Source organism: Theileria parva, chromosome 1 (genome assembly GCF_000165365.1).
Source record: "Theileria parva strain Muguga chromosome 1, complete sequence, whole genome shotgun sequence".
Classification (NCBI taxonomy): Eukaryota; Apicomplexa; class Aconoidasida; order Piroplasmida; family Theileriidae; genus Theileria; species Theileria parva.
Genome location: NC_007344.1, coordinates 729,134 through 755,842, shown reverse-complemented (window position 1 = coordinate 755,842; position 26,709 = coordinate 729,134). Strand labels below are relative to the sequence as shown.

Below are 26,709 nucleotides of genomic sequence, written 5' to 3'. Positions count from 1 at the left end.
AATGTGTGATAAGTGGTGTTAAATAATATAATAATATTTGTAAATTTTGTATGTTATTTAATGTTTATATCAAAATCTTTATTAGCAAGGTCACTTAGGTCCTCATTTCATGAAGGGAATGTGAATCCATTCTCAAAAGTCCAATGGTATGTTATTATTCAAGTTTTACTCAGATTCTCCAATAACACCAATTTTAATCCATTAATTAACTCATATAGTTATTTTATTTATTTTTAATTTTTGGATTAATTTTTTAAGGGTTTCACGGCCTTTCCTGAAAAAGAATCTTCCAACTGTGTCACCTCTGGCAACCCCGCACCAAAGCCTGGGAGCTATCACACACATGGACACAACCGCAGGGAATTGGCACATCATTGACGCCTCAAATAAAGTATCAGAATACTTATTAACAGTAGTTAACTGTGTTTTTTATATTTGAGTAATGTAATGTGTAGACTGTTGGAAGCATCGCATCTCATGTAGCTGTAATATTGCAAGGGAAACATCTGCCCACTTATCAGCCAAACAAAGTCACAGGGGACAACGTCATCATAGTAAACGCAATTCATGTAACAATGAATGGTCACTCGTGGGATACTAAAGTATACAAGTTTGACAGAAAAGGTATTATTTTACTAGTAATTGTGTTAAATTAATGTGATACAGCACATCCAAAGGGGCCTAAAATAATAACTGCAAAGACCATTATGGCAAATAATCCAGGAATGATAGTACGAAATAACTATTATTTATAAAGATTATTAATTTAACATATTTTACAGTGTGTTAATGCTTTATGTAGCTGAATTTGGCTATAAAGAGAATGTTGCCAAGGAATAAACTAAGACCATTTTGGTACAGGTATTACCATTTCACATTTTACACTCTATAAATTATAAAATAATGCTGATAAATTGATTTTAGGAGGTTGTTTATATATGGAGGTGCAATACATCCTCACTGGGGAATACCTCAGGTAGTGGTACCAGCTCCTTCCCATTCTAATCCCCTGTCCAATACAGTTGGTAATATTCAACACAATCAAAGTAATAGTGATTCATTAACGACTACAGTTGGAGCGGCTGGTCCTTCACTCTCCACAGACCAATTGTGTTACACATTGTATCCAGTTTAATCCTACACATTCTCTTTATAATCCATCGTATTATTTTATATTATTTTACTAAGCTTTTGGCAAATTGTTAACTTATTTTCAATAAATTGAAGAACCAATTTTAAAGATTGGGGAATCTCAATAATTGTTGTAACATTTACTATACATAATTATGTTAAAGAAGATTTATGTTTTATTTTTGTTCCATCAGCATTTTAATGATTTGTGTGTAATTTAGTTTAGTTTAATTATCTAAAATATGGATGATGAGCAGGATTCTACCTTTATAAACATTAAAACAAACACTCCTAGGCCTGAAAAGAAACGGAAAAAGCATAAAAGTATTTTTACATATTTTGAATTAACTTAAACTGATTTGTTGAATTGCCATGTTTTTAGGTAACATACACGTTGAACTATCGAACAAGAATTTAGATAATGTTACTGACAACAAGGTTTTGAAGGAAAATAAAAGGCCTAAAAAGGATACTAATAAGTATAATTTGAACTATGTTAGGCTGTTTAAGGAGATTCCTCAGGTATTTATTTATTATTTCACTCATTCATCACTTAGAGGATTCCGTTCCTTGGAAAACCAAGAGATTACACTATTTCAGTAGCACTCCCAGTTTCTATAATGGAAAACATACAAGTTGGTTATACTCATAACATTCTATAAAACCTTTAGTATACGGTGATATATCTTAATATAGTCCGATGATTTGAGGGCATACGTGATAGGCAATATTGCCAGGACACTGACCATTTACGGAGTTAATGAGGTTGTTCTATACAATGATCTAGGTATAATTACAAACTATTATAATTGTTAGATGATAAGAGTTCAAACTGGATGGAGTATTTTTCTCTAAATTTGAGGTATTTGGAGACACCTCAATACCTCAGAAAGTTTTTGTTTCCCATGGATAACGGTATTTTACACATTCATGTATTTATATACACATATTTCTATACTAATAATGCTTTTTTAGCTTTAAAATTCGCTGGGTTACAAAACCCTATTAATGCTCCTCACCATCTACGCTCTACTGAGTGGCTTCCATACAGGTATCTCTAACCCTGAATATGTAATTTTAAGGGAGGGAGTTGTTGGACTAATAAGGAAAGATAGTACTAACACAACTTTGTACGCTGATTGTGGAGTATTTTCAAGTGTTAAAATCCACAACAAGGAGGATTTAAAGGAGTTTTACGGAATCGAATACATGACAGATGAGGATTACGATGTTTACCAAAGAGTCACCGTACGTCTAGACGATGAATCTATTGATAAGTGCCATAAAAACTGGAAAGAGGGAAAATCCTTAAGTCAGAGTGAAACTGGTTCACTTTCTGCGTATCTGGTACATCCTGAAGAACCTCTTAAAGTTGCAGGTACTTTCCACAAAATCCATTTATTTATCCATTAGTTATTATTAAATGATAGGTAAAATAATTGGTTTCTTAGGGTTGTATTGGGGATATATTGTTAGGGAATGCAACACTGTGGTTGAGTCATTAAAAGGATGCCCATTTAATGAAAATGCTCGTTACGATCTTAAAGTTGGTACCAGTGAGCGTGGAGAATTATACTCCTTAAATACCAAACTTCCCAAATTCAAGTATTATCTAATTATTACCCATTAATTAAATCTCTATAAAACAACCATAATATTTTATTAGAAATATGTTAATATACTTCGGCCCAGTCTTGGGTTTGGAACACGTAATGCAAGAACCTGAAAAGAAATTTGATAAATATTTCAACTTTTGTAATCAGCAGAAATCAAGAACCATAAGAACAGAAGAGGCTCTTTTAATTGTACTGTCGCTTTTATCTTTCACCAACACATTTTAATGCTTAATATACAATGTATGGATTATTCTATATATAATGTGTATTAGTGTAGTGATAGGACTAAATTGATGTGTTTTTACACAGTATTAAACAAAAGTCCTGGTTGTTTAATACTTAACGATTTATTTAAATATTAGCTCCTAAACATAATCTTTGGTTTAGGCAGCTGCATGAAGTGCTAATGCGCTTACGAGATGATGTGCTGGAACACCTTCAAGTTCGTGAAGTCCTGGAACTAAGGCGTGCACACCAGCTACAAAGGCAGCCATGCTAAGCACCTTTGCAGCGGCGGTGCCATCGAATAAAAGGAATACATGAACTGCACCTCCCAAGTGGTGTAGAAGTTCTAGGTGTACAAACTTCTTACCAGCTGGTTTACCGAAAAAGTGCAGGTCCAAGAGCACTTCCTTTGTGGATGCTGCTGCCTCCCATACCAGGTGACTTCCAGATACAACTTTAGTTACCTTGTTATGAACTGGTCTGACCCAAGTGAAGAAATTGTCTCCCTTCTTGAAAGTTTTATGGAGGAAAACGGTATCAGGAAGATCACCAAGAGGACATACACCGACTTCAACTGCGGTTTTATCACCTTCACCGTGTTTACCGTATAGGACAAATCCCAATTTCCTCAAGTCTAATTCAGCTGCTGATACATAGATACCAGAAGTCAGAGCAGCTACGAAAGCCAATGTAACAAACTTCATCATCACTATCAACTAGTTGGTATTTTAGTTGTTATTTGGATGAATTCCAACTGAGGATAATTATCCCTATATCTGATGGGGAGAACACCACAATTATTCCTCCCCATTGATTTTTACACAATTCTGGTCTTATCATCATTTCGCACAATATTATTACAATATCACACATATTACATACTTTTATATATTATATAATATAACATAGTCATGTTATAATAAATGTGTATAACGCGGATGGTGTACAGGGCAACTAGTTTAGTTGATTTAAAAACTTATCAGTCTCGGAGTTGATTTTAGTTCTTAAATCTCTGTGAGTTTTGGGTTTATTTACTGGAGGTGTGTTTAAAAGTGTTTTGAATACGTTTTTCCAAAATTTACGGCTATTTTCTAGCTCCTCATACAACTCATTCTCGGAAATCGATTCTATGTACTCTACACATAACTAATGAATCAATTAAGATACCATCGTACAGCTTTAAAAATGACTGGAGGTCACTTGCTCTAATCAACACTCCGTTGATTTTGGCCTTCACAGACCCATCTTCGTAATGAAATGAGGAGAAAGCCCTCTTAAAAAATATCTTGTTCCTCTTACAAATGTTCTCCAAATTCTCGTAATACTCGCTCTTTATATACACACTGTTCTCAGGTACGTGCCTCTAAACAATATTGTATAGGTATAAATTTTAACTATTATACGTTTCCAGTTAAGTTGATAGTAAATCTGTCTATTTGGTCAATGTGTTCCTGTTTTAACTCTTCAGTCTGATCAATACTGTAATACTCGGAAACTTTCTAAAACAATTATATTCAATAACAAAAGTAAATACATGTCTTGAATGTGTTGTGTGAACTGGATTTGAGCCCGAAATAACTCTTCTGTTTTCCTTGTGCCAGCCCAGTTTCGTCTTAATTTCTACCAAATTCTCTTTTAGATATACTGAGTCATCCCCAAAACTGGTTATAGGAACACTATTCTCCTTAAGAATAAAGTTTTTCTTTATCTAAATTATTAATAAGAGGTTAGATATGGTTACCTGTGATTTAAGTACATAAATGGGGTGGTTAGTGAAATGGACCTTTGATCTTGGGATGGGATATGTTTTCTTCAAAATATTTATAAGCTTGGCATCAACCCTTTCCAACATATTTGCGTTGATTACGTGAATGTCAAGTCTTTCAGCCAAATTAAAAGAGTCGAACCCAGATTTATCAAATGAACTTGTGAGACGGCGTATTCTCCTCTGGTTTAAACTTAACAGAAATTCGTCAAACCATTCGATGAAAGAGCTTCTCCTCTGATATAACAGACACCTAATACAAAGATTATTAACTTACTTACATATTAAATATAATTTATGGTAAAAAATACTCTTGGACGTATTTTGGTGTTATCTCCGACACTATTCCACATATGTTACAACTTAAAATGAATAAATTTTTATTGAGTCCGATAGTACCATAATTTTTATTATTTATGATGGAAACTTTGAGTGAGTGGGCTGCGTTAACAAGTTCAAATGGAAAGTCCTTTACACGTAACATTCTGCTGATTTTATAGTTATAGCTTGGGAACACCACAATGGCCTTGACCTCCAACTTGTTATTCATGTTATATATGAACATCTTTCTACCCCTTTGAATGTATAAATAACCCTTATAAGATGTTTCAGAGTTATTTTCAAAAGATATCTCACGATCTTTTGATACTCCGTTAGAATTTCTATTTACATTTTCAGTTCTAAGTTTCTTAGTTGCCCTATTTAGGTCCGATTTGTCCTCTGATTTGGGTGAATCAGAGTATGAATAAGTTGAGATATCGAATTTTGGCCCTGAAAAATCTACATACTTCCAGAATCTTTCCTTTGTGTCAAAAAACTCACACCAAACTCCCTGTATCAATCAATATGCGATAAAATTTACTTTATTCTTTATAAATTCTAAACATCATTATTAATTTTTATTAGTACGTAGGTTGAAATTTGAGGGATATTTGCAAACGATTCTCGAACAAATTCCATTATTACGGCATATACAGACGAAAATCTGGCATATATTATAAGATTTTAAAGTACCATTGTCATGAGATCAAAGTGGGCCTTAAACGTTTGAAAGGCTCTAAAAAAATAAATTGTGTTTTAATAATACCTTAAAAGTTTAAAATAGTATTCACCTTTCTTGAGAGGAGTAATTTTAATGTAAGAATGTTCAACTGTTGGCTAAGTCAACATGTTAATAGAAGTCAATGGGTTACTACAAACCTTTAACTTAGAAATTAGAAATTTAAATATTAGAAGAGGCTCGTACTTATCCTTGTAATACTTATCGAAAAACGATATGCATAAACCCTAATTCATTATTATTCTTAATATATAATTAGTAAATCAATCAAGAATTCGAATTAAAAGGTACTTTAAACAAGGGGGAGTCTATTACTGAATTAATGAATGACACGTTTCCAACTAAACAAAGAGCTAAACACTTTTCTTTATAGGATTCTATGGTTTTATAATATTTCTCCTTATCCTTCGGTAAATCCTACACATTCATATATTAACGAGTAAATTATTATTAAATATAAGGAACTTTGTATTTGATAAGTGAAAGATCGCTTTTTGATTCACTACTCAAATTTTTATACCATTCCTCCAGGGCCTGGATGTGTAAATCAAACCCGTCGGAATCAGACGACATTTTTTACAATATTACAAATTTATCAATTTTAAAAATTAACTTCATTTTACTAAATAAAATACTAAAACGTAAAATACATTAAAAATATAAAATTCTTTATAAAAAAATAGATTATGATAGATTTCAAGATTGTTGTGATATGTTTGCCTGGTATTCTATAATGTCTGGTACGAATTCAGAGTCTTCATCCCTTTTCTTGGCAAACTTCATATCTTGCCTGTGTCCATAAGAGTTCATGTTAACGGCGGCTGATCCCTTTCCGAACTTGGTACGTTTTGCTGACTCAAGGCTCTCCTCAGATCCCGGCACCTTGTACTCACCATTGGATAAACCGTTTATGGCCAGAGAATTCTTATACGACACCTCCTTCAACTTTTGGATTTCTTTCCTAAGCTCCTCAATCACATTCATTAATTCCACGGCATTCAACTCAGTCTGATTATTCACTCCTGTTAAGCCATTATTTCCTCCGTAATTTTTAGATTTTTTGTTAGAAGTAATCAAACTGGGTGATAGTTTTTTATCAGTTAACTCCACCACCAAAACGAGTAGCCAGTAAGTGGCAGTTCCTATGAGTATAAACAACAGAAGTAAGGCCAAGATTCTGAAAAGTTTTCCATAGACTCTAGGGTGTTTTATCCCAAGTTTACTCCAAACTCTAGAGTTTTGAACTCTGTTTCCGGCTTGTAATTGGGTCATACGGTGTAAATTGAGCTGCTGGATGAAGTCTGACTCCCTAACAGTCACTGAGTTATTTTCAGGGTCATAACTTCTGGGCGATAAGGTTGTTCGGTTACTGTTAAGATCAACTGGTTCCACTGAGGTATGAGTAGTCTCTCCTGATTCAAAATTAACCCTATCCGTGGGATAACCTCGACTGTTCATTTCAATAACTTGAGTTGCCATTCTTCTATTTGTTACTCGCTCACTTGGCTCACTTACCCTTACACTCCTTCCCTAATTTTATCATTATCTTACACATTGACAAAAATATAGTTAAGATACTATTATTTTAGTAATATTTACCTGATTAAATAAAAAATACTGTTATTTAGAAAAAACTAACTGTTAATTAATAATTAACGTTAGTAAAAAAGGGATAAAATAAGTTACTTGTGAGATATGATGAGTTTGGGTGTTAATTCCAGGTCTAGAGTTATTCAGACTCATTTAGAATAACATTTATCAATTTGGGATAAATGTGTAAATGTTTAAATTGGTTTCGGTCAGAGTTACGTAATTTTCATTTATAAATCACTTTTTAGATAGAATTATCTTTGTACCAGGTAAATTACTGACAAAAAACACAAAAAACATACTCTTAGGAACTCGATGTTGAGGAACATGACGATTTCACTTACGTTATGACACTTGGCACTTACACATCAGCACCCAACAAGGTTTAAATATTTGACATTATAAACCAAAAGGACCCAATCTCGTTCATTTGTCTGTCATTTTATTATTATTTTAATAATTTAACATAATAATATTAATAGAATATAATGTTTCTAGAATGACAACATTATAGTGACTAAAATCGTTAAATTGAATCAAGATGATTCCTCCTCCTTAGTTGCCTTTTTCTTCTTAGGATTCACCGGAGCCTGTTACATTCATTATTAAACCACTAATTAACAGTAATCTAAGGATAAATGGGATAATAAGGTACTGATAGGAGCGTGAGTAGGTCTTGATCCTTAACTGAAAGTTCTGAGTTGCACTTATCAAGTTGTTCGAAGGGTAGGCCGGAAATCTTCTTAGTTCCGGTTGGTAACAAGAGTACTGTGAACCTGAAGTGAGCCACAACATCTCCGGGCTTAACGGAGGTTACAAAGTATGGCTTCAGGAGGTTATGCCTCAGTGACTCCTGAAGTCCTACCTTGAGTGCCCTTTCATCCTCAAATGACTTGAGGTGGAAGGGGAAGGCAGGGAACTTGGAGTTGACTTGGGACATGAAGGACCTTCCCAGTGAAGTTTTGAGTGTATACCTGTTCTGGACGTCAGTTCTGTACACAGTAGTGGGAAGTTCCGTGGTTTTAGGCTTGTGGTCTCCCGTAGTCAACACTACGTTCAAGGAGTAGGCTTCCTTAGTCCCGAATGTTATGGGCTCAGTCTTATCCTCAAGCTTGGTGCTTCCTGAAAAGTACCTAGCTCCTTCCACCACGTGCCTCTTAAGCTCGTGGCTGTAAAAGCCAATCAGGGGAGTACAGTTAAACTCAGCGGCAACCTTTTCTATCACCTTTGACACTTCGTGGCTTGAAACACCGGTCTTAAGCTTCCTAAGTGCTGCCTCGCAGCACAACCAAGCCGCCTTAAGGACATCGGCAGCCCTCCCCTTGACTGTTTCACCAACATAAACAGTATGTGAAACCAGTCCAACATAACCATCAATATGACACCCCAAAGTGCTACAATATTATTAAACAATTGTACAACTAGTTAAATCCGATTTATTGTATCTATGAAATGAACTTACACTTTAACAACATCACCCTCCTTGACGGTTAGTGAGTCGTCCATGGGTGAAAAGTAGTCAATTAACTCGTTAACTGAAACACAAGTGGGAAATGCAACTCCTTTATCAACCTAATCAATATTTGGAAACTGTTGAAAATACCTTTCTGCCATGTTCCTTCTTATTGTACAACTTGTTGGTCTCCTCCAACATAGTGGCATCTCCCACTTCACACAAAGATTTCACAGACACTCCTAATCAGTTGTAGATAAAGATTTTTGTTAATATAAGAGGTGTAAATAACTATGAAGAGAATTATACCTGGCTTAACAGCTGCTAGAACATTCTTTAGAGCAGCGTTAGCTATATTTGAGGCAGTGCGATATTTGGTGACAATGTCTGAATTTGACAAATCATTTTCATCCAAATGTGATTCGTGCTTATTGTTAAGCTCGGTTTCAACTGGTTCCGTCGACATCTTCAAATAAACAGTTCATACACTTCTTTATTTAAATATTTTAGTAAATTAAACGAAAATCGGTTGAAAAATACTGCAAATAAGCTGAACAAGATGATTAAATAGAATCTGTGTTAATTTAAAGTATGATCCGTGATAATAGTTTAAAATTCTAAAAGTTAATCGGACGAGGTAAAATTAACCGAATTAAATAAAATCCCGATGTACATTAAATTTAATAAAAAAGCGATTAAACTAGGTCAATGGTATTATGGTTAGAATATAGAATCCACACCCTACATTATACCAAAAAACAGTATGATAACAACTGTATCATAGACTATGAACAATTTTCATTTAATTCCACACTAACCATATATTTTCAATTCTTTTAAACTTATTTCACCTAAATATTTAATTAAAAAAAATTCTTTACTTTTCTTACTGATTTATTATGATAAATTATTTCCTTCCAATGTAATTTACCTGATTTTCCCTGCTAAAATTTGCATTCTAGACAATCAATTTGTATACTATTTATCTGAGATAAATACTACCTTTTAACCCATGAATTTATGAAAAATAATGTTATGTGTAACGTTTAACACAGAACTTTTCAAATAATTAAAGAATAACATATCAAGGTAATATATAACAAAAATAAATAAAAAGGAAAGATTACAACTGTTTAAATTCATAATTTCTTAATTATGAGGATTTTGGGGGCGGGAGTTGATGAGAACATGGTCGACATTTCTGAGATCTTTGAGTTTGTTACCGCCTGCAAATGAAACTGACGACTGCAAATCCTCCTCGATTTCTCTGAGTCTCTCGAAAAGTGAATTTTCGCAAGGGACGAGAAGCTCTAGACCCTCGATTCTGTGGTTAACCTTCTTGGCAACTACGCTCGAGCTCCCGTAGTAGGGCTTGTATTTAACTCCGTCCTTAACAACGACTTCACCAGGGGCTTCAATGGTCCCTGAGAAGAGGTACCCGGACATTATCCAGTCGGCTCCCATATGGATAGCCTTTGCGATATCGCCTGATTTTGATACGCCTCCGTCGCAAATTACTACAGCCCTAGTGGCATATTTTGCACATTCAGCCACAGCAGAAAGTTGCCAGCCCCTAGATCCGAACCCGGTTCTGGGAGAAGTTGTGCAGGCATGCCCGGGACCCAAGCCTACCTTAATGGCATCGGCACCCCAGTCCTCCATATCCTTAATACCCTGAGGGGTTGTGACGTTCCCGGCGATGACGAACGTTTCATTGCCGAAATTGGCACGGATGTGTTCGATCATACCCTTAACCCTAGGGTTATGTCCGTGGGAAATGTCGATGGTGATAAATTCAGGGACTAAATTACTCTCCTTAAGGTCGCTAACAACTTTGTAAGACTCCTCCTTGACACCAACTGCAATTGATACATAGAGTCCCAAGCTGCGCATTTTATGGGCGAACTCAAAGGTGTTAATCCCAAACCTGTGCATCACATAGAAGTAATTCCTCTTCGCAAGCTCAATTGCGATCGTCTCGTTCATTATCGTGGGCATATTTGAGGCCATTAAGGGAATTTTGAAGGTAAATTTCCCCAGCTTTGCTGAAACGTCACAATCTGCCCGACTTAGTACTGTACATTCCCGAGGAAGTAACATCATATCGTCAAAGTCATAAGTGACCTGCATCTTGCTGTTTATATCAATATGCTAATTGTTTACACTGTCTTTCTACCAGTTGATGATTCCCCATATAACTTAATATAATCAGGCCTGGAAATAATCATTATGTAAACCAGTTTTCAATAATTTTCCTGATTTATTGATTATAAACATTATTCTTTGAGTTTTCAACCGAAACTTCAAAATTGGTTTCTATAATAGTACATCTTTACTTTAACAGTATATTCACTATATTCCATTATACACTATCATTCTTCTTACTTTTTAAATTTACTCTATTTATCGAATTATAGTACTATAATCGGTGTATAATAAACCTGATATTCTTAGTTATTATAGTGTTGTGTAGATGAGATACTATTAATTTAAATGTTAATAAATTTAGGAAAAGATTTTTTTAATCGTTATATACTTAAAAATGAGAGAATTTTCTATATTAATTTTTGGAATCCGTTGAAATCTTCTATACACACTTGTAATGTTATATTCTACCACGATACGACTACAAATGTTTCCGAAAATCTCAGTTCTTCAGTGGATTCCACTCGTATTACAAACATTTTGAGGAGTTTTATCTCTTCGAATTACGATACTAAAGTTTTTAATCAAATATTCACCCTCGAAAAATCTGATGAAAACACACAAACAACTGGCACACATATCACTAATAATAAAAACTCATTAAAAGAAAAAAAACTAAATATTGACTCATATTTAACAATTTTAGAGGTTTTTTGGTTTATTAATCATAACTTTTTAGCTCTGTGACAAGCTTGGCGTGACTGAGTTGGATTTGATTTCGCCACTTTCAGTCAATCTAAATAAATTACTCTGTAAACTATTGGAAAAATCAACAGAAACTGAATTATTTCAACACAAGAAAAAAGTTCTTGGTATTTTTATTCCTTTCACATTTTATCTTTTTATAGAGATTTGTAAAATATATAATAAACTGAAGATTTTATACGATCCATTATTTCTCACTATTTCTAAATACTATTCAAAGCATATTCAAAGTATTTTTATTTTTAAGTTAATAGTAGTTTCTCCATATGTTTAAACAATACTATTATAAAATAGTAATGATTTTATAGAACTTGACTGGGATGAGATTGTTTTGGTACTTTTATCTTTTTCTATTCAGAGATATAACGAGCCTGAAATTGTTAAATCCATTTATAACAGATTATTGGTAATTAATACATTTAATTTAGCTTATATATATTGTTAGGAACAAGATTTAGGTGATTTGGATCCTAGTTCTGCAGTATCATTATACTCAAGTCTGGCAAACTTGGAGTATCTTTCTCCAGATATAAAATCAAAGCTTGAGTCGAAGTTCGTTAAGACAGGTGAAACCATTAATAATTTCGATCCAAAATTGAAGGTTGAAAGTTTAATAACAGTAGCATACTCTAATCTCTTGCTTGAAAGACCAACTGCTGATGACTTGAAACTTGTTTTATCGGCATTATCAACGTATTTTTACCTCAATAAACTATTTAATAAGATTATTTATAGAATTTCAAGGCTGGAAAATGAAGAAACCCTGAGCTTGAACTCACTTAGGTACCGTTTTATTCATTTTCTGGTGTTTTATATTGATTATAGGACTTTTACTGTTGCCGTATCTTATATGAAGTGTTTACACAAAGATTTATACAATTCACTTCCTGGTACATGTTTAATTAACTTACAATGTTGTGTAGAAAGAGCTAGGGCAAGGATAATGGAAATACTGTTGAAATATAATGAGACAAAGAGATTTAAGAGTTCAATATTCACAGACAAAGTAAACTAAATATAAATATCGATTTTATCAGGTGTCAGAACATTTGAGGAGGATGAGGATCAGGTGTGAGACCAATGTGTATAAAAACGGAGTTTTGTTGGATATTTTGGAGTCTGACCAGAACTTGGTATGGCTGTGTAATTCATACCACAGGTTCTACGCAACAACGTTTAACATGACGGCGAACAGTAAACTGCTGACAAAATTGATAAAGGCGTTTGGATACAAGGTTTCTATTATCAACTACTACCAATGGGGAAGAATGAAGTGCAAACGAACAAGATTTACATTCCTTAGAATGGCGAGATATTATGCACTAAAAGATAGGAGGTATTGATCTAGTTACTATAGTAATTAGACTATATATGTGTAAAAAATGTGAATAAGTTAATAATTCGTGTATTAGAGAATATGACTCGAAGTATTCTGGATGGAGTCTCCCTTATATTTGGTGGAACTACGGAGACAGGGATCGCCTACATATATCACATTATGACCATTTTAACCCTTGAAATCTTTAAGAAAAGATTCCACAACTGTTTTAATATTTTTTAAAAGTTTGATATGAAACAATAGTTTATTTTGTATATGGTTGGCACTGCCTCTGCTTGGAGTGTTGGAATCCACAAAGTTATAAAACTTATAATCTAATGTATTTTAAATTATCCAAAGTCTATTATTTTCATTTCAAATTTTTTGGATACTTTTAATATGTTAATTTTGAATCCTAAAATATTTTTAAGTGGATTCTTCTATTTGGAATTTCAATAATATTTTTTCATCGCTTACCAGAGAATTTGTATTTTAACACAGGATTATTTTTTTAAAAATTTAAATTATGTTTGATATTTGTAATATAAATAGTTAATTCCATTTTAACACCCGGAGTCTAATTTACAGTTTCACAAATTTTAAAAATTTATGAATTTTACCATGGAATATCATGGAGTTGAAAGACCAAAGAAGCCATTATTTAAGAGAGCAAGTTATCACCTATTTAGCCTGTCAAAGCGGTTAAAAAACAGGAATTCTTTTAACATTCCGTTTCTCGATGATAACTTCGGGCCTCTCAAGTCGAAATATGACAGCTATGGCTTCGCATTAGATGATAATCAGTTTGCTTCAGGAATTGAAGCATATGAAAAGGAATTTGAAGTGAAAAAGGAGCGCCGCCTCAAAAGGTATGGCATTTATAATTGATTGAGTGTATGTATTTTTAGATGGGAAAGTATACCATTAAATGACGGATTTTATGACGTAACATCAGATGAATTTAAAATTCTTGTTAGAAAGGGAATACCAGATCATTTAAGGTACTAAAATAAAGTAAATTTATTATTTTAGATCGCTATTGTGGAGGAAAATGCTGGGAGCAGACACCCTGGAAAGCTCTAACCCAGGACTATATCAAAAGTTAAAATATAAATAATTAATAGCATAGTTATAATTCGATTATGCAGAAATAATGATTGATACAGGATGGTCGATTCGCCACTCTCAAAGGACATATCAGACCAGATAGATATGGACATTAACAGAACGTTTCCTCACCACAGAGACTACAAGGTTAACTCGTTTGGAACAATGATGTTGAGAAATGTTCTGTGTGCATTTGCTAACTACATGCCATCAATAAGTTATTGCCAGGTACTTTCTCCAAGTTTTAATTCTTTTAGAGCTTAAACTACTTAACCGCAACATTGCTGATATTTATGAATGAAGAGGAGGCTTTTTGGTCACTAGTACAAATTGTAAACAGTCGCATACACGAAAAAGGATTTGACCTTACAGGTATTAATAGAAGATATCAGATAAACTAAACTATTGTATATGGCTGTGTTACATTGATATTCATGTCAATTTCGGATTAGGATATTATAAGGACGGAATGTTAGATTTGAAAAGAGATGTGATGGTGTTGGACTTTATACTAAGAAAGAGAATGCGAAAGCTACATAATCACTTAAGGTAATTAGAGTAGTTATTAATGGAGTATAACTGATTTTTTATTAGGAGGAATAATATTGATTTGATGTGGATTTGTGCAGAATGGTTTTTATGTCTATTTGCAATATCGTTGCCGGTAGGTTCCAGTATTTTCTGAATTTGATTTTAGACCAATACAGTGTTCAGAGTCTGGGATTCACTCTTTCTAGAAGGTGACAAGGTGTTGTTCAGGGTGGCATTTTCACTTTTTAAGCTAAACGAGCAAAAGATACTATCTCTGGATTCAGACCGTGACCTGCTACTTTACTGCAAGAAAATGAGTAAAAGCGTTTTACAGCACGACGAGTTTTTAAAGATTGCATTCTACCAACTGTCCTCCTTTAGCAGAAAGGAGATACACCAGTATAGGCTAATAGCTGATCACCAACTAGAGTCCGTATCACCTGTTGAATAATATATTATTTGAAATACATTATCATTATACATTATACGTTGGATTTATAGTACAGTATATAGTTTTTGTACATATGGTAGAGTATTTCTTGAATACATAATACATTATCATCTGATTAATATATATTACACTATCCTTTGTATATATAGTATAGTATATTAGTTTATGAGTGCGATGTCATGAGCGATATATTATCTTTACAGGGATCTTAAAGTCCTTGTGATATCTTTGAATTTCACGCAAAAAAGAATATCGAAGCTGACTTTCAGACATGTTAACCCAGTCATTAAAGGGAAGAGTAACTTTGGGAATAGAATCAAAGTTGTTCCTAGGCTTGCTGATAGACTTGAAGTAGGGATGATTGAGAGCATCGAAAACAGAAATACGCTTGTCGGGGTTAAAAGTTAGCATCTTTTTGAGCAAATCAATAGATTCTAGAGAAGCACCCTTGAATTTAGTCCTCAGATCCTGGAAACTGCGTTTGGCAAAAAATTTAACATAACGACGAACGTCAGCCTTCTGAATGCAGTTAATATCCTCTTCAGACGGAGTGCCGAGAACATTAAAGATTAGGTTAAGCTGATCATTTTCACGAGTGGTTCTTGGGTTAGCATTCTTGTTATCAGGTGATAGAGGGAAACATGAACTTCCAGGAAACAAAGGAGATCTGTCACAAGGATCACTAACATTCACCTTCATCATGTTTAAAAGTTCAGCAAAAATACAACCAACAGACCAAATGTCAACAGCAAAAGAGTAATTTTCTTGAAGTAAAATCAGTTCTGGAGCTCTGTACCACCTAGTTACAACATGACCAGTAAGCTGTCTCCTGTAAATCTGTCTCATCGGACCCTTAACAGTGACCGTGTTGGTGTATGGATTCAATGTAGCGTTCCCAGATGCAGTGTCTGAAATAAGTTTTTCAGAAGAACCAAGGCCACAGGCGTAATCAGGCAACGATCTTGATGTTGAATAACTAGTGCTAATACTTTCAACAGGCCTGCTGGAGTATGAAACTTCAGCCTGCCTTCCAGAATAAGAAGTGGAGTCCATGAACTCCTCAGGGAAAGTAGTAGTTCTAGCAAGTCCAAAGTCACAGATTTTTACACTGCAATCTCTGTTAATAAGGCAATTAGCAGGTTTTAAGTCCCTGTGGTATATGCCGACAGAGTGAAGGTAGTGAACGCCAGAAAGCAAATTAAACACCAAAAGCCTAATGTGGTTTTCATTCAAAAAGGCAGGCGACCTGACCAACTGCTTAATATCAGAAGCTGCGATTTCAAGAACTACATACAAAACGTCAAATGTCTCCAAATTGTCAGGGACTAGAATGTCCAAAATCTTAACCACGTTTGGGTGGTCAAGCCTATTAAGAATTGCAATTTCCCTCAAAATTCTTTTACAGTCAATCAAGTCATCAAACACCTTATGAATCCTTTTAACTGCCACAAATTTGTTTAGCTGTGAGTCATAAGCCCTGCAAACATGGCCGTATGACCCAGAGCCCACCATATCAACAAACTTGTAACGTTCCCCAAGATCCCATTTTATATCACTTTGGGCAGGCTTAATCGATGGCCTTTCCTTCTTAATAGTTGAACTCTTTAGTGGTTTATATTTAGTTGAAGATACACCCGTGTAGTTATCTTTTAAAGGAGCTGATGATTCTGGTACCTTTTCGTTGTTACTAGTGTAATTGCTGTTGAAGTTAGAAGTGAAATTGGTGTTATAGTTGGGATTGTAGCTGTTATAGCTATTATAGTTGGTGATGTGATTAGGGTTAAAATTAGTGGTTTGTGATGAATTGTATGCTGTAACTGAATTTTCCTGTTGGTTGTAGACGTTGAATTGAGGCTCTGGTTTACGTGCAGAAATTAAGCTTCTGTAGTGAGTTGATGGAACATCAGTTTCAACTGAACTCATTCTGCTTTGTAAAAGAGCCTGCTTTGTCACATAGTTCTTAAACCCCGAGTTCTCAGCCTCCAAATACTTTGATTTGGATTTTGAGAGCAGACTAGAGTTGGCTCTATCAAGTAAATTATTTTCCTTGGAGTCGTTCCTCTCGTAGTCATGAACACTCTTCTTTATTACCTTATCCGATCTCATACTTCTTTATCCCTTTATACTTTATTTTACTCAGCTCCTTGAACTGTTTGATGATAGCCTATTGGTTGTATATAGTGCTATTTTAAGTACATACAACTCTCAAATAATATATTCACCAGAAAAAAACATTTATTATTTCAACCCTTTTAATCATTTCTAAAGAGTCTTAGGAGGCAAATCTACTTTACATTTCCATTGAAAATATTATACAGCTCACATTTGAATGTTTGCTTACACATTTCAGCTAAAATTATTTTACAGTTTAAACATCAATAATAATACAGATTAGAGTAGGAAAATACGGAGAATGAACAAAATGTTAAATTGCTCAAGTTTAAATCGTCAATACTTTATTTTTACACATTATTCATAAAATCTCGATGAAAATTTAGTTTACAAATTAGTAAAAAGTTTAGAAATAATAGATAATACTCAAGAATTTGGGTTTAATTATTCACTTTGAAATTATTATATACACATTCAGGGCATGTAATCGATTCTATATAATACAAGTTACATTCTCAAATGAAAATTTTCCGAATTAAACGCATTCGGATTCTCTATATAATAAATTAAAATAAGCTTGAAATGTGGCTGAATCAAATCGAAGATTGCTTAATCATTTCCGCATGCCACACTCGTTCATCAATGTGTCTACTGCAAAGAAGTGCTACTGGGTAGAATAATAAAATTATAATTAATAACTCCTTCTAGACCAGCTGGACCTGAAAAATAGAGGAATTTATAAAATTTTAAGGAAAATTCAAACATTGTGATAAATTAAAGTAATGCTCTCAATTGAGGTATATCAAGATTCCTAAGACTAACAAAATTGTTTAAAGTATTAAAATAAAATAAATTAGTTCATATGTGTTAATAATTTAATAAACTGTGAAACTGGTCGATTACTGGTATCATTAAGGGAATATTTGAAATTAAATGTTCTTGATTAACATTATAAGACTAAATTATATTGACAAATAAATTTACTTTACATTTTTGGAATTTATAATTAATAATTAATTTATTAATATTAGGAATCTTTATATTGATTTACCCAATTATTACACCCTGGATGTTACAATAATCACTTTATGTATTATTAGTAATATGTTGATTAATATTAATTTATCGCAATATATGATAATCCATCGCAATTTGTTTAATAAATCCTAATTGATCTTAATAATTTATATTAAGACCAATGGGATCAGATTGTACTATAGAATCTCCTAAACTTTTAAATTCAACTCATGAAGTTGATTTACCCAAAGATGTAACATTAGACCATAAAGATTTAGATTATTCACTTTTTAATAATATTCCAAATACCTCTGGAGGTTATATTGTTGGCGAAAAGCCTATTTTCCTGAGAAATTCCATTATCTGTGTTATTAATAACCAAAAATGTATTCTATACGATTCATTAAGTGGCAATAAATTAACTCAAACTCATAATAACCCGGATTCGGTAAGTTTTAAATTCATTATATTATAAAATTCTTATATATTTAACTTTATTTATATATTATTAGATTAAAATATTAATGCTCATTTAGTTGGTTGGATGTAAGTCTTTTACGTACAAGGATACCTACGAATTGTTGCTGTGCTCATCATCAGACGGTACGGTATTGTGCTATAATATACCTCAAAAGATCGAAGATCCTGTTTTACCCGTCTTGCTTAAACTGAAGATTAAATGTAGAAAACTCTTAACATATGAACTTAATGTTAGAAATGGAAATCTAGTCTGTTTAATAATAAATCGTAAAAACCACATTAAGCTGCTTCACGTTGAACCGAATTATGAATTGTTAGTATTTTCTAAGGACCGAGATCCAATTAACAAGCAGGATGATGACAAAAAAGTTGAATTTGGTAGTAAAAACCACTTTGAAAATACTGAATTATTAGTAATAGATAGTAATAATGTAGATTTGGTTACAGCAAACAGTGATTTGTCAAGAGTGGCAATTACAAACAGGACGTATTTTGTGCTGTTTGAACCTGGTTCCGGCAAATGTTATTTTTATGAACATCACGATGTCATAACTTCAATAACATTAAACGAAAACAGTGTGATTTTGGGTGATTTGATAGGACGAATAATAGTAATAGATGACACGAAGAGTTCAGGAACAACGAATATGTTATCCTTTACAGACAGTAGAATTAACTTTAAAAAATTGTCGAGCATGTATCATAATAAGGCCAGTAATAAAAATTTATTTAAAAACGTTTCCATTTCACAATACCATTGGCACTCACACAACGTAAACTCACTTTGCTTCTATAAAGATCTCCTGTTATCAGGAGGAGAGGAGGCCGTTTTGGTAGTTTGGGACTTGAAGATAAATGACCGCAAATTTGTAACTAACCTTGGAGGGCCAATATTCCACATCACATGTGCTCAGAATCAAATAGCTGTAACGTTGGAGAACAATAATGTTATGATCATCGACCCAGTATCATTGGTAGTTGTGGCCTCTGTCACATCACTCATTAACACCAGTCGTGGCTGTTATCTGAAATTGCTTGATAACCACAGGATCTGTTTAGTAAATGATAACATTATACAGGTGTATGATTATTGTGATGACAAGCAGGTCTCAACAGCTAATATAAACAGCGTTAACTACGTGTCAAGGCAAGATCAAAAGTTTGGACTCTACTATACAGTTGAAAATGTACCCTTTCCCAATTAACCTAAATATTATGTAGTTATATTATATTCACATTTTCTGGTAAAATTATAATTTTTAGATGTGTATCTCCTACAAGTATGTTTTGGTGGCTCTGAAGAGACAACTGCTTACTAATGAAACGTTTAAGTTACTGTTACAGTTTTTCGTCAATGAAACCCTCACCAGCCCTAGTGAAACTACAAGTAAAAGAACACTAATGGATATTAATAACCATAAATATGTACTCAATAACACGATTAACGATATTCACCAGGACAGAGTTACATCAATTAAACAACTAAACTCAAATGTGAATCACTAGTTATTTCCTAGTGGTAGCTATTCATCTACAAAGTTGTTTCTATACTAAGATACTTTTATTAACTAAATTATTATAGGGACAGTTTATATCATCGTCGCTCGATGGAAACTTGAATGTATACACAAGAATAAGTGAAGGATATTGGGTCACAAGCCAAGTGATAACATACAAAGAGTTGCCCATACATGGTCTTAAAGTTATTAACAATGTAGTAATATCAAACAATGAGAATTTGTTGTCGATTTATAGAAACGACCCAAGTGGTATGAAGCTAATAAAGACCATTAAGGCAGACTTTGGAGGGATTAAGAAGATCAACATAGAGAGTCTAATTGTTTATAAAAATAATGAAGTTGATATTCTAAACATCAGGACTAATGCAAGGGAGAATTTGTTAAAATTGGAATCTACAGTAAACATAAGGAAAGTGATTTATAAGCCTAAAGATGATTTTATAGTTATAGTAACAAAGTCACCTGACAGTAAACTCAATTTACAAGTTTACAGTAATAAAGAGTTGATTTATGAAAAATCATTGGCTCGAGGATCACTAGTAAAACTTGTTAAACCAGACTACTCAATACCACTATATTGTTTACTTATTTTCCTAAACCATGACATTGAAGTATTGAAATTATTTAAACGTGATACAAAGTTTGAAGTTGTTGAACAAAAGGATGTTAGCAATTATTACTTCAAGAAGTTAGACAGAGTCAATTACAATTACCTGAACGAGTTCATCATCTCACTTATGTCCAATACAGGCGCTAAAGTTGTGAAGGATAAGGTAAAGAACAGGAACATTCTCCAGTATGAAAAGGCAAAGATTAAGAGGATAGACCTGTTAAATTTAGTCGACTCAAATCAAATTCCAACTCCTAACCAGATCATCAACCAGCTCGTAAATAATATTATATAAAAACAAATATATATATTTGTATAATTCAGGGTGATTTATATTCATGATTGGTGTTTAGGAGTGTTTAAGATTGATGGCATCCTTTAATTTATTGTAAATTTTATCATATTCTGCGTATAAAAGTTCAAGTTCGTTGGCAGTTTTTACACATTCGGTGTCAAGAATTGAAATTGTAGATTCTATTTGTTCCTAAAATTGCAAATCTACACAGAAATAAGTGATAAAACATACCCGAGTGATTGAAGAGTCAGGTAATAAATCTACATGTGCCTGGATTTGGTCATTCAGAACCCCAAGACGTTCAACACGTTCTGCGATAAATTCCTCCATATTTATAGATTTAGAATCCATGTTCTTATCAGTGGTAACATTCGAGTCAGGGTCACTAACTTGCGATTTTATGCCAACATTCGAAAGCTCCTCATTGAGTTCTTTGGAAGATTCCTGATCAAGAGTTGAAACAATTTCCTAAAAATTAAAAATTGACTTGTTTTTGGAATTAACAGTTTAGATAAATGTTAAATGTAGGTGGAATGTGTAAATAACTTATGGAAGGTGTAAAGGTACGGCGTAGGTGTATAAAGTGTTTTGAAGTAAGTATTGAAGCTTAGTGATAGTTTCCTGAGCAACAGGTGATATAAAATAAGACATAGTAAAATTTATTAAAAAATCTAAAAACAATCATGTTAATTAATACACCACAACTATGAAATCAACAATAGTCAGATTCTATAATTTATTGTTGGAAATTCCACACATAAAATTAATTTGTAAATAAATACTTTTAGTGTAATTCAATATGTACAATAATAACATGTAATGTAATTTATATAAAAATTCTTGTAGAATACTTGTTTAATAAATCAAATGTACAATAGAAACTCGTAAAAATGGACTCTTCAGCCTATGCAACACTGCCAAGAGTAGTCTTGGAAAATGGTTCAGGTTACGTAAAGATTGGAATGGCCGGCAATAGAAAGCCGCCACATGTTATTCCAAACTGTATAGGCCAGCCAAAGAAGAAGGCCAGCTCATATTACATAGAAACACACTCTTCAGCAAACTCAGATGAAAAGGATCGATCACAAAGCCACTCAGTGTCGGAATCCTCAGGATTCGTCTCGGATTCATGTTACACACTGATTGAGTATTTCTGTAACAGGCCTCAAATTAACAGTTTGGTCTACGACCCTGATAGGCAGAGAATGGTTTGGGATAAATATATAGGAAGATCTCACCTTACTAAGAAAGACGGACTTATTTCGCCTGGAAATTACCTATCAGTAATCCCTGAATCAACCTCAATATGTTTAACTGAGGCTAATTTGTGTCCAGCACAGTCAAGGCAACTTTCAGCAGAAATTATTTTTGAGGATTTCGGCTTTCCTTTGGCTTGTTTTTTATCATCGCAGACTGCCAGCGCATACTTTTATCAAAACTTTACCCCCTCAAGAGCTAAAAGTGATCCTGTTTTGTATTCATATCCTGATTCTGTCACTTTAACTTCCCGTTCTAGTCCTAATAATTCGCAAACGAGCAAACAAGAACATGATCAAAGAAACAACTTTAAGGATATGAATTTGTCATGCTGTTTAGTGGTTGACTGTGGATTTGGTTCAACACACGCAGTGCCGTTTGTTAACGGAGTACCAATCCAGAATGCAGCACTCAGAACTAATTCAGGAGGTTCACAGTGCAACTCGTACCTCAAAAATATTACAGCTATAAGATCAGTCAATTTGGAATTCAATGAACTTGTAGTACAACATGTACTGTTTACTTAACTATTGTTATATATGCTAAACGTTGTTTATGTAAATATTGATTTGTAGATGAAAGAAGAATCGTGCTATGTATCATTGGATTTTGATTTAGAGTTAAAGGCGGCAAAGAGACTAATAAAACTATACGGAACACATCTACTCTCACACCAGTACATTCTACCAATTTACACATCCAAATCGGTATTAATTATTCAGAATAAATAGAATATTAATAGTGATAGTAGCATAGTAGTGAAATCTGTTTAGAAAACTTTGATGTCTAAGCATTTTACAAACTATCGCAAAACCAAACCTCCGTTACTAAATGAAAATAATGAAGATTTGATAAAGGCTCTCGTTTCAGGAGAAATCACTGACATTAAGCAACTGGAACCCACTAGTACAATTTCAGAAAATAATACCGGTTCTAACACCCCTAATGATACAAACAACGAGGATGGGAATGATGATGCAAGAGAGGGCTTAAAAGAATTGAATGAATTGAATGGAGAGGAGTATGAAAGAGACGAGGATGAAACTCAATATGTAGAATTGTTTGCAGAGCGGTTCAGCGTACCTGAAATTATATTTAACCCCCAAGGTAACTTATTATTCTAATAACTTAGTTTCAACTCAGTTATTCAAAACTAAACCTTACGTATTTGTATAGATATAAAGCTGAATGATTGCGGGATTGTGGAGCTGGCGTACAGAAGTATATCTTTGTGTCCACCCGCAATACAGCCGCTTCTTACCAATAACATCTTCATTTGTGGAGGAACCACAAAGTTCCGTGGATTCATAAAAAGATTTTACAAAGATCTAAGACCAATGATACCTCAGGTTCTTAATACACATCTTTCAGATAATTAAATAACTTCGTGTTTATATTTAAGAATATGAATAATTGTGTGTATGAACATGTAGGAGTGGGATATAAGACTATACTCTACAGATGATCCGATGTTGGCGTCATTTTACGGGGCGAGGATGTGGACGAACAACGACGCTGTGTTTCTTTCCAGCGCAATCACGAGATCTGAGTATTTCGAAAACGGAGCAAGCGTTATTAAAATCAAAGAACAACCGAAATCCAAAACGGATTATGTTCTCTGAAGATAAACTGAGTTCCTAAGTCCTGTATTACTCGACACACTTCCCTTCTAATATGTGCCGTGGGATCTGTGAGAGTTGAGTCGAGAGTAGATTCCGTAAAATTGAACACGAATGGGACTAGATGGGTTCACTTAACCAGGATTTAGTTCGGGAATCTATAAGATGAAGATTCCAGACGATGTCACCCCCTAATCACTCAACTGTAAATCTTCTCATCTTTAATTTTTATTACTTTAATATTTTCTATTTTAACATTTCGCTTTAATCACTTAATCTTTGGTTTTCTTTTTTGGATTTTAAGATTTCGATTTTAAGTTTAAATTTGGACTTTAATATTTGGAGTTTTGAAATGAATACCTAATTTAAAGATGCACGAATATACTAAGTTATACGTTTTTAACTATAATACGTTACTGATCCCTTCATTCTTTTGGTTTTTATACATCCATTGCTTTGATTTAAGCATCTTTGTCTTCAGGTGACACACAACAGTGTTTAAACTGATTGGATTCTAAGTAATCCAGAGTAAAATAGAACAACCATTGAAATTTAATTTAAAATTTAATTTAAGGTTTAATTTGAAATGACTGAATCGAACTTAAATTCAGTGCCTTCAAGGCGCTCATACAAGTTTGAAATATCAGCGAGTAGAGAATCATCAAATGAGAATACAGTACACAATAATGTCCAGAACAACACAAATGTAGCAAGAACAGGCTCATATTATAATGCAGTAGCCAAGTATTACACGGGAATGAACAGGTTTCTCCTCCTTTTCCTGTACTGTGTCACGGTGGTAATGTGTTCCAGCATCTACTATAACTGGTCCTCACTCTCAAGACTACTCATCAGAGCAGGGATCTACCACTGGCACTGCCCTAAGAAGTCTTTCATAGCTAAGCTAGAAGGTCAGATCAAGTGCAATAAACAGTTTTTAAAGCTGGCGAATCTGTTAGTTCTTACAAGGAGCGTGGACATGGGAGTTTCAGCTCTAACAGGGTATATAGTCGACAGATTCACACTTAGATATGTGATGGTGGGAGGAGGAGTTAGTTTCTTTCTTGCCTGGATTTGCCTGGGATTTAACGCATCCCACGACTCCCTGATTATAATAGCATTTATTCTTTTTGCCATCTCAGCTTCGTGCGTGATGATGGCGACCTTAAACGTAATGAACCTCTTTTGGGGCCACAGAGCACTATTAATCTGCTTTACAATCAGTTTTGCAGACGATCTCAGCACTTTCGTACCGGTTCTTCTCAATTGGGCCTTCACAATTACCAGTGCTGATAAATCCCACATCTTCTTCAGATACATGTCCCTCAGCGCAATACCGCTGGTCCTGGTTGGCTTCTTCGCAATGCCCCTAAGATCTTGGAATTATTATATTAAGGAGTATTACACTATATATGGTAGGTCTATAAGTGGCCTCTCTAGAGGGAGTAAACTTAATAAGGGAACTAGCAGTTCAAGCTCTAGATCACATGAACTTAATCACACTGGTGGCTCAAGTATAACACATACTTCCTTTGAGTCACCTTATGAAGGCAATATGAGTTCAGTCGAGCATTTATCTAATTCCCGTAGCCTTGAACAAGTTGTTACGAGTGGCGTAAATCATAAGCATGTCCGTAGACAACTGGATGAAACTGTCCTACTGGATGATAGATACGAAGATCACGTAACTTTGTTGGAACACAGTGATGTAGAATTTGAAGCACCCCAAAGGTTAAGATCAATAAAAGTTGCATCAACAGGATCTTCATGTGAGTCCAACTCCATTTCTAGTTTTGCTATGGATTCTCATACTGCCGTTGACACTATTAACGTTGGTGACACAATATTAAAAAGAGTGGCAAATAAGGCAACAATACGTCATATAATTAGTGTAAGGTTCCTTTTAGTCCTCTCCTGCTTCACAATAACTAATTTTACTAACATATTCATGTCAAATTTGCTCCTAAAGAACTATTCAGGAAGAGGCAAGGTGCTCTTCACGTCAGAGATTCTACTTTCACTGACATGTATCCCAGGTTTCTTACTAGGAGTTGTCTTCGACTACTCAGTGAAGTACGTTAATTTGTTTCTGAATGCCGTCTCAATGGTGGCATTTGGGATGCTGTTTACAAAGAACATGATTTTGGGATACGTTGTGGCACTCTTACACACAATCATCACCTCAGTGGATGTCACAACGCTCATTGTTTACGTGGATCTCATATTCCCAATTGAGTACATTTGCACAATCACAGGCCTTGCCTTCTCTCTAGATGGACTCTTCTTGCTTTGCTTCACATGGCTGGACACGTATCTTCTTGAAACTGAAACCAATTTCCCGATATTCTTTATATTCGCACTCCTCATCATTAGGATGGGTTTGATTATAATTTTACACGCAATAATCGATAAGGATAAGTCTAAGAAAGAAGATTCTCAACTTTCTAGACAGAGATCTCACACATCCACAACATCAACTCCATCATCAGCTTCCATGCAAGTCGTTTAATTTATAATCAATATGGTTTTATCAAACAGATACATGTATAGATATATTATGTATTATTAGTATAAGTTTGAATATTAAGTTAGATTCTTGGAATCTTGAAGAATCTTGTTAATGTAGTTTAAGTGTGTAAACA

General features: G+C 33.9%; 14 protein-coding genes across 14 annotated transcripts; 7 read left to right on the top strand and 7 right to left on the bottom strand.

Annotated features, from left to right (window-relative positions):
* Positions 1 to 38: 38 nt before the first annotated feature.
* On the top strand, positions 39 to 1,274 carry rplM (Ribosomal protein L13 family protein). The gene is made up of 6 exons (XM_760803.2): positions 39 to 146; positions 259 to 391; positions 456 to 624; positions 667 to 731; positions 803 to 861; positions 925 to 1,274. Exons 1-6 carry the CDS (start codon positions 61 to 63, stop codon positions 1,133 to 1,135), a joined length of 723 nt encoding a protein of 240 aa, XP_765896.1. The 5' UTR covers positions 39 to 60; the 3' UTR covers positions 1,136 to 1,274.
* A 13-nt stretch (positions 1,275 to 1,287) lies between these two features.
* Positions 1,288 to 2,997, top strand: D2Wsu81e (putative RNA methyltransferase family protein). The gene is made up of 9 exons (XM_760802.2): positions 1,288 to 1,455; positions 1,514 to 1,653; positions 1,689 to 1,766; positions 1,828 to 1,918; positions 1,948 to 2,046; positions 2,107 to 2,182; positions 2,214 to 2,509; positions 2,583 to 2,736; positions 2,798 to 2,997. Exons 1-9 carry the CDS (start codon positions 1,374 to 1,376, stop codon positions 2,970 to 2,972), a joined length of 1,191 nt encoding a protein of 396 aa, XP_765895.1. The 5' UTR covers positions 1,288 to 1,373; the 3' UTR covers positions 2,973 to 2,997.
* A 133-nt stretch (positions 2,998 to 3,130) lies between these two features.
* On the bottom strand, positions 3,131 to 3,679 carry TpMuguga_01g00367 (uncharacterized protein; the record flags this gene model as incomplete). Its single annotated transcript, XM_760801.1, has 1 exon — positions 3,131 to 3,679. The coding sequence occupies one exon, from the start codon at positions 3,677 to 3,679 to the stop codon at positions 3,131 to 3,133; it is 549 nt and encodes a 182-aa protein (XP_765894.1).
* Positions 3,680 to 3,907: 228 nt separating this feature from the next.
* TpMuguga_01g00366 (Rad4 beta-hairpin domain 1 family protein) lies at positions 3,908 to 6,459 on the bottom strand. Its single transcript, XM_061304984.1, has 13 exons — positions 6,263 to 6,459; positions 6,089 to 6,214; positions 5,938 to 6,024; positions 5,825 to 5,895; positions 5,752 to 5,794; positions 5,647 to 5,722; positions 5,600 to 5,616; positions 5,049 to 5,569; positions 4,714 to 4,990; positions 4,507 to 4,680; positions 4,376 to 4,471; positions 4,140 to 4,335; positions 3,908 to 4,108 (listed from the first exon to the last, which is right to left on the bottom strand). Exons 1-13 carry the CDS (start codon positions 6,368 to 6,370, stop codon positions 3,927 to 3,929), a joined length of 1,974 nt encoding a protein of 657 aa, XP_061161559.1. The 5' UTR covers positions 6,371 to 6,459; the 3' UTR covers positions 3,908 to 3,926.
* A 27-nt stretch (positions 6,460 to 6,486) lies between these two features.
* Positions 6,487 to 7,732, bottom strand: TpMuguga_01g00365 (putative integral membrane protein). The gene is made up of 2 exons (XM_760799.2): positions 7,484 to 7,732; positions 6,487 to 7,327 (listed from the first exon to the last, which is right to left on the bottom strand). The coding sequence occupies exons 1-2, from the start codon at positions 7,538 to 7,540 to the stop codon at positions 6,494 to 6,496; spliced, it is 891 nt and encodes a 296-aa protein (XP_765892.1). The 5' UTR covers positions 7,541 to 7,732; the 3' UTR covers positions 6,487 to 6,493.
* Positions 7,733 to 7,923: 191 nt separating this feature from the next.
* On the bottom strand, positions 7,924 to 9,306 carry PA2G4 (Metallopeptidase family M24; the record flags this gene model as incomplete). The annotated part of the gene is made up of 5 exons (XM_760798.1): positions 7,924 to 7,977; positions 8,043 to 8,781; positions 8,850 to 8,959; positions 8,991 to 9,082; positions 9,150 to 9,306. The coding sequence occupies 5 exons, from the start codon at positions 9,304 to 9,306 to the stop codon at positions 7,924 to 7,926; spliced, it is 1,152 nt and encodes a 383-aa protein (XP_765891.1).
* Positions 9,307 to 9,950: 644 nt separating this feature from the next.
* Positions 9,951 to 11,253, bottom strand: guaC (IMP dehydrogenase / GMP reductase domain protein). The gene has a single exon (XM_760797.2). It carries the CDS (start codon positions 10,968 to 10,970, stop codon positions 9,990 to 9,992), a length of 981 nt encoding a protein of 326 aa, XP_765890.1. The 5' UTR covers positions 10,971 to 11,253; the 3' UTR covers positions 9,951 to 9,989.
* TpMuguga_01g00362 (RAP domain protein) lies at positions 11,252 to 13,385 on the top strand. The gene is made up of 10 exons (XM_061304983.1): positions 11,252 to 11,693; positions 11,725 to 11,857; positions 11,894 to 11,980; positions 12,059 to 12,156; positions 12,196 to 12,443; positions 12,486 to 12,533; positions 12,576 to 12,640; positions 12,674 to 12,756; positions 12,788 to 13,086; positions 13,163 to 13,385. The coding sequence occupies exons 1-10, from the start codon at positions 11,334 to 11,336 to the stop codon at positions 13,266 to 13,268; spliced, it is 1,527 nt and encodes a 508-aa protein (XP_061161558.1). The 5' UTR covers positions 11,252 to 11,333; the 3' UTR covers positions 13,269 to 13,385.
* An 11-nt stretch (positions 13,386 to 13,396) lies between these two features.
* TBC1D2 (Rab-GTPase-TBC domain protein) lies at positions 13,397 to 15,175 on the top strand. The gene is made up of 8 exons (XM_760794.2): positions 13,397 to 13,937; positions 13,977 to 14,069; positions 14,101 to 14,169; positions 14,235 to 14,403; positions 14,433 to 14,547; positions 14,628 to 14,724; positions 14,770 to 14,839; positions 14,873 to 15,175. The coding sequence occupies exons 1-8, from the start codon at positions 13,678 to 13,680 to the stop codon at positions 15,155 to 15,157; spliced, it is 1,158 nt and encodes a 385-aa protein (XP_765887.2). The 5' UTR covers positions 13,397 to 13,677; the 3' UTR covers positions 15,158 to 15,175.
* A 143-nt stretch (positions 15,176 to 15,318) lies between these two features.
* On the bottom strand, positions 15,319 to 17,637 carry MPK16 (Protein kinase domain protein). Its single transcript, XM_760793.2, has one exon. The coding sequence runs from the start codon at positions 17,261 to 17,263 to the stop codon at positions 15,335 to 15,337; it is 1,929 nt and encodes a 642-aa protein (XP_765886.1). The 5' UTR covers positions 17,264 to 17,637; the 3' UTR covers positions 15,319 to 15,334.
* A 717-nt stretch (positions 17,638 to 18,354) lies between these two features.
* On the top strand, positions 18,355 to 21,198 carry TpMuguga_01g00358 (WD domain G-beta repeat protein). Its single transcript, XM_760792.2, has 4 exons — positions 18,355 to 18,734; positions 18,823 to 19,953; positions 20,030 to 20,260; positions 20,349 to 21,198. Exons 1-4 carry the CDS (start codon positions 18,468 to 18,470, stop codon positions 21,189 to 21,191), a joined length of 2,472 nt encoding a protein of 823 aa, XP_765885.1. The 5' UTR covers positions 18,355 to 18,467; the 3' UTR covers positions 21,192 to 21,198.
* A 12-nt stretch (positions 21,199 to 21,210) lies between these two features.
* TpMuguga_01g00357 (uncharacterized protein) lies at positions 21,211 to 21,894 on the bottom strand. Its single transcript, XM_760791.2, has 3 exons — positions 21,759 to 21,894; positions 21,423 to 21,659; positions 21,211 to 21,380 (listed from the first exon to the last, which is right to left on the bottom strand). Exons 1-3 carry the CDS (start codon positions 21,840 to 21,842, stop codon positions 21,246 to 21,248), a joined length of 456 nt encoding a protein of 151 aa, XP_765884.1. The 5' UTR covers positions 21,843 to 21,894; the 3' UTR covers positions 21,211 to 21,245.
* A 41-nt stretch (positions 21,895 to 21,935) lies between these two features.
* ARP6 (Actin family protein) lies at positions 21,936 to 24,292 on the top strand. Its single transcript, XM_760790.2, has 5 exons — positions 21,936 to 22,960; positions 23,024 to 23,155; positions 23,222 to 23,555; positions 23,625 to 23,797; positions 23,882 to 24,292. The coding sequence occupies exons 1-5, from the start codon at positions 22,082 to 22,084 to the stop codon at positions 24,068 to 24,070; spliced, it is 1,707 nt and encodes a 568-aa protein (XP_765883.1). The 5' UTR covers positions 21,936 to 22,081; the 3' UTR covers positions 24,071 to 24,292.
* Positions 24,293 to 24,420: 128 nt separating this feature from the next.
* On the top strand, positions 24,421 to 26,602 carry TpMuguga_01g00355 (putative integral membrane protein). The gene has a single exon (XM_760789.2). It carries the CDS (start codon positions 24,654 to 24,656, stop codon positions 26,574 to 26,576), a length of 1,923 nt encoding a protein of 640 aa, XP_765882.1. The 5' UTR covers positions 24,421 to 24,653; the 3' UTR covers positions 26,577 to 26,602.
* The last annotated feature ends 107 nt before the right edge of the window (positions 26,603 to 26,709 follow it).

What these genes read in the sequence shown, in the direction of transcription:
- rplM (XM_760803.2), top strand. Translation starts at nt 61, where the DNA reads ATGTTTATATCAAAATCTTTATTAGCAAGGTCACTTAGGTCCTCATTT. An exon ending in CAAATAATCCAGGAATGATA is followed by an intron (nt 732 to 802) that starts GTACGAAATAAC and finishes TGCTTTATGTAG; the next exon opens with CTGAATTTGGCTATAAAGAG. An exon ending in CTAAGACCATTTTGGTACAG is followed by an intron (nt 862 to 924) that starts GTATTACCATTT and finishes AATTGATTTTAG; the next exon opens with GAGGTTGTTTATATATGGAG.
- D2Wsu81e (XM_760802.2), top strand. Translation starts at nt 1,374, where the DNA reads ATGGATGATGAGCAGGATTCTACCTTTATAAACATTAAAACAAACACT. An exon ending in GAAACGGAAAAAGCATAAAA is followed by an intron (nt 1,456 to 1,513) that starts GTATTTTTACAT and finishes CCATGTTTTTAG; the next exon opens with GTAACATACACGTTGAACTA. An exon ending in TGTTTAAGGAGATTCCTCAG is followed by an intron (nt 1,654 to 1,688) that starts GTATTTATTTAT and finishes TTCATCACTTAG; the next exon opens with AGGATTCCGTTCCTTGGAAA.
- TpMuguga_01g00366 (XM_061304984.1), bottom strand. Translation starts at nt 6,370, where the DNA reads ATGTCGTCTGATTCCGACGGGTTTGATTTACACATCCAGGCCCTGGAG. An exon ending in ACTTTGATCTCATGACAATG is followed by an intron (nt 5,723 to 5,751) that starts GTACTTTAAAAT and finishes AATATATGCCAG; the next exon opens with ATTTTCGTCTGTATATGCCG. An exon ending in ATTTTTAAAGCTGTACGATG is followed by an intron (nt 4,109 to 4,139) that starts GTATCTTAATTG and finishes AGTTATGTGTAG; the next exon opens with AGTACATAGAATCGATTTCC.
- TpMuguga_01g00365 (XM_760799.2), bottom strand. Translation starts at nt 7,540, where the DNA reads ATGAGTCTGAATAACTCTAGACCTGGAATTAACACCCAAACTCATCAT. An exon ending in AAACTCATCATATCTCACAA is followed by an intron (nt 7,328 to 7,483) that starts GTAACTTATTTT and finishes TGATAAAATTAG; the next exon opens with GGAAGGAGTGTAAGGGTAAG.
- guaC (XM_760797.2), bottom strand. Translation starts at nt 10,970, where the DNA reads ATGCAGGTCACTTATGACTTTGACGATATGATGTTACTTCCTCGGGAA.
- TpMuguga_01g00362 (XM_061304983.1), top strand. Translation starts at nt 11,334, where the DNA reads ATGTTAATAAATTTAGGAAAAGATTTTTTTAATCGTTATATACTTAAA. An exon ending in GTTTTATCGGCATTATCAAC is followed by an intron (nt 12,444 to 12,485) that starts GTATTTTTACCT and finishes GATTATTTATAG; the next exon opens with AATTTCAAGGCTGGAAAATG. An exon ending in CTGAGCTTGAACTCACTTAG is followed by an intron (nt 12,534 to 12,575) that starts GTACCGTTTTAT and finishes TATTGATTATAG; the next exon opens with GACTTTTACTGTTGCCGTAT.
- TBC1D2 (XM_760794.2), top strand. Translation starts at nt 13,678, where the DNA reads ATGAATTTTACCATGGAATATCATGGAGTTGAAAGACCAAAGAAGCCA. An exon ending in AAGCTACATAATCACTTAAG is followed by an intron (nt 14,725 to 14,769) that starts GTAATTAGAGTA and finishes ATTTTTTATTAG; the next exon opens with GAGGAATAATATTGATTTGA. An exon ending in TATTTGCAATATCGTTGCCG is followed by an intron (nt 14,840 to 14,872) that starts GTAGGTTCCAGT and finishes ATTTGATTTTAG; the next exon opens with ACCAATACAGTGTTCAGAGT.
- MPK16 (XM_760793.2), bottom strand. Translation starts at nt 17,263, where the DNA reads ATGAGATCGGATAAGGTAATAAAGAAGAGTGTTCATGACTACGAGAGG.
- TpMuguga_01g00358 (XM_760792.2), top strand. Translation starts at nt 18,468, where the DNA reads ATGGGATCAGATTGTACTATAGAATCTCCTAAACTTTTAAATTCAACT. An exon ending in TCTACTATACAGTTGAAAAT is followed by an intron (nt 19,954 to 20,029) that starts GTACCCTTTCCC and finishes TATAATTTTTAG; the next exon opens with ATGTGTATCTCCTACAAGTA. An exon ending in TTAAACAACTAAACTCAAAT is followed by an intron (nt 20,261 to 20,348) that starts GTGAATCACTAG and finishes AAATTATTATAG; the next exon opens with GGACAGTTTATATCATCGTC.
- TpMuguga_01g00357 (XM_760791.2), bottom strand. Translation starts at nt 21,842, where the DNA reads ATGTCTTATTTTATATCACCTGTTGCTCAGGAAACTATCACTAAGCTT. An exon ending in ACACTTTATACACCTACGCC is followed by an intron (nt 21,660 to 21,758) that starts GTACCTTTACAC and finishes TTTAATTTTTAG; the next exon opens with GAAATTGTTTCAACTCTTGA. An exon ending in CTGACTCTTCAATCACTCGG is followed by an intron (nt 21,381 to 21,422) that starts GTATGTTTTATC and finishes TTGCAATTTTAG; the next exon opens with GAACAAATAGAATCTACAAT.
- ARP6 (XM_760790.2), top strand. Translation starts at nt 22,082, where the DNA reads ATGGACTCTTCAGCCTATGCAACACTGCCAAGAGTAGTCTTGGAAAAT. An exon ending in CAATTTACACATCCAAATCG is followed by an intron (nt 23,156 to 23,221) that starts GTATTAATTATT and finishes AAATCTGTTTAG; the next exon opens with AAAACTTTGATGTCTAAGCA. An exon ending in AATTATATTTAACCCCCAAG is followed by an intron (nt 23,556 to 23,624) that starts GTAACTTATTAT and finishes GTATTTGTATAG; the next exon opens with ATATAAAGCTGAATGATTGC.
- TpMuguga_01g00355 (XM_760789.2), top strand. Translation starts at nt 24,654, where the DNA reads ATGACTGAATCGAACTTAAATTCAGTGCCTTCAAGGCGCTCATACAAG.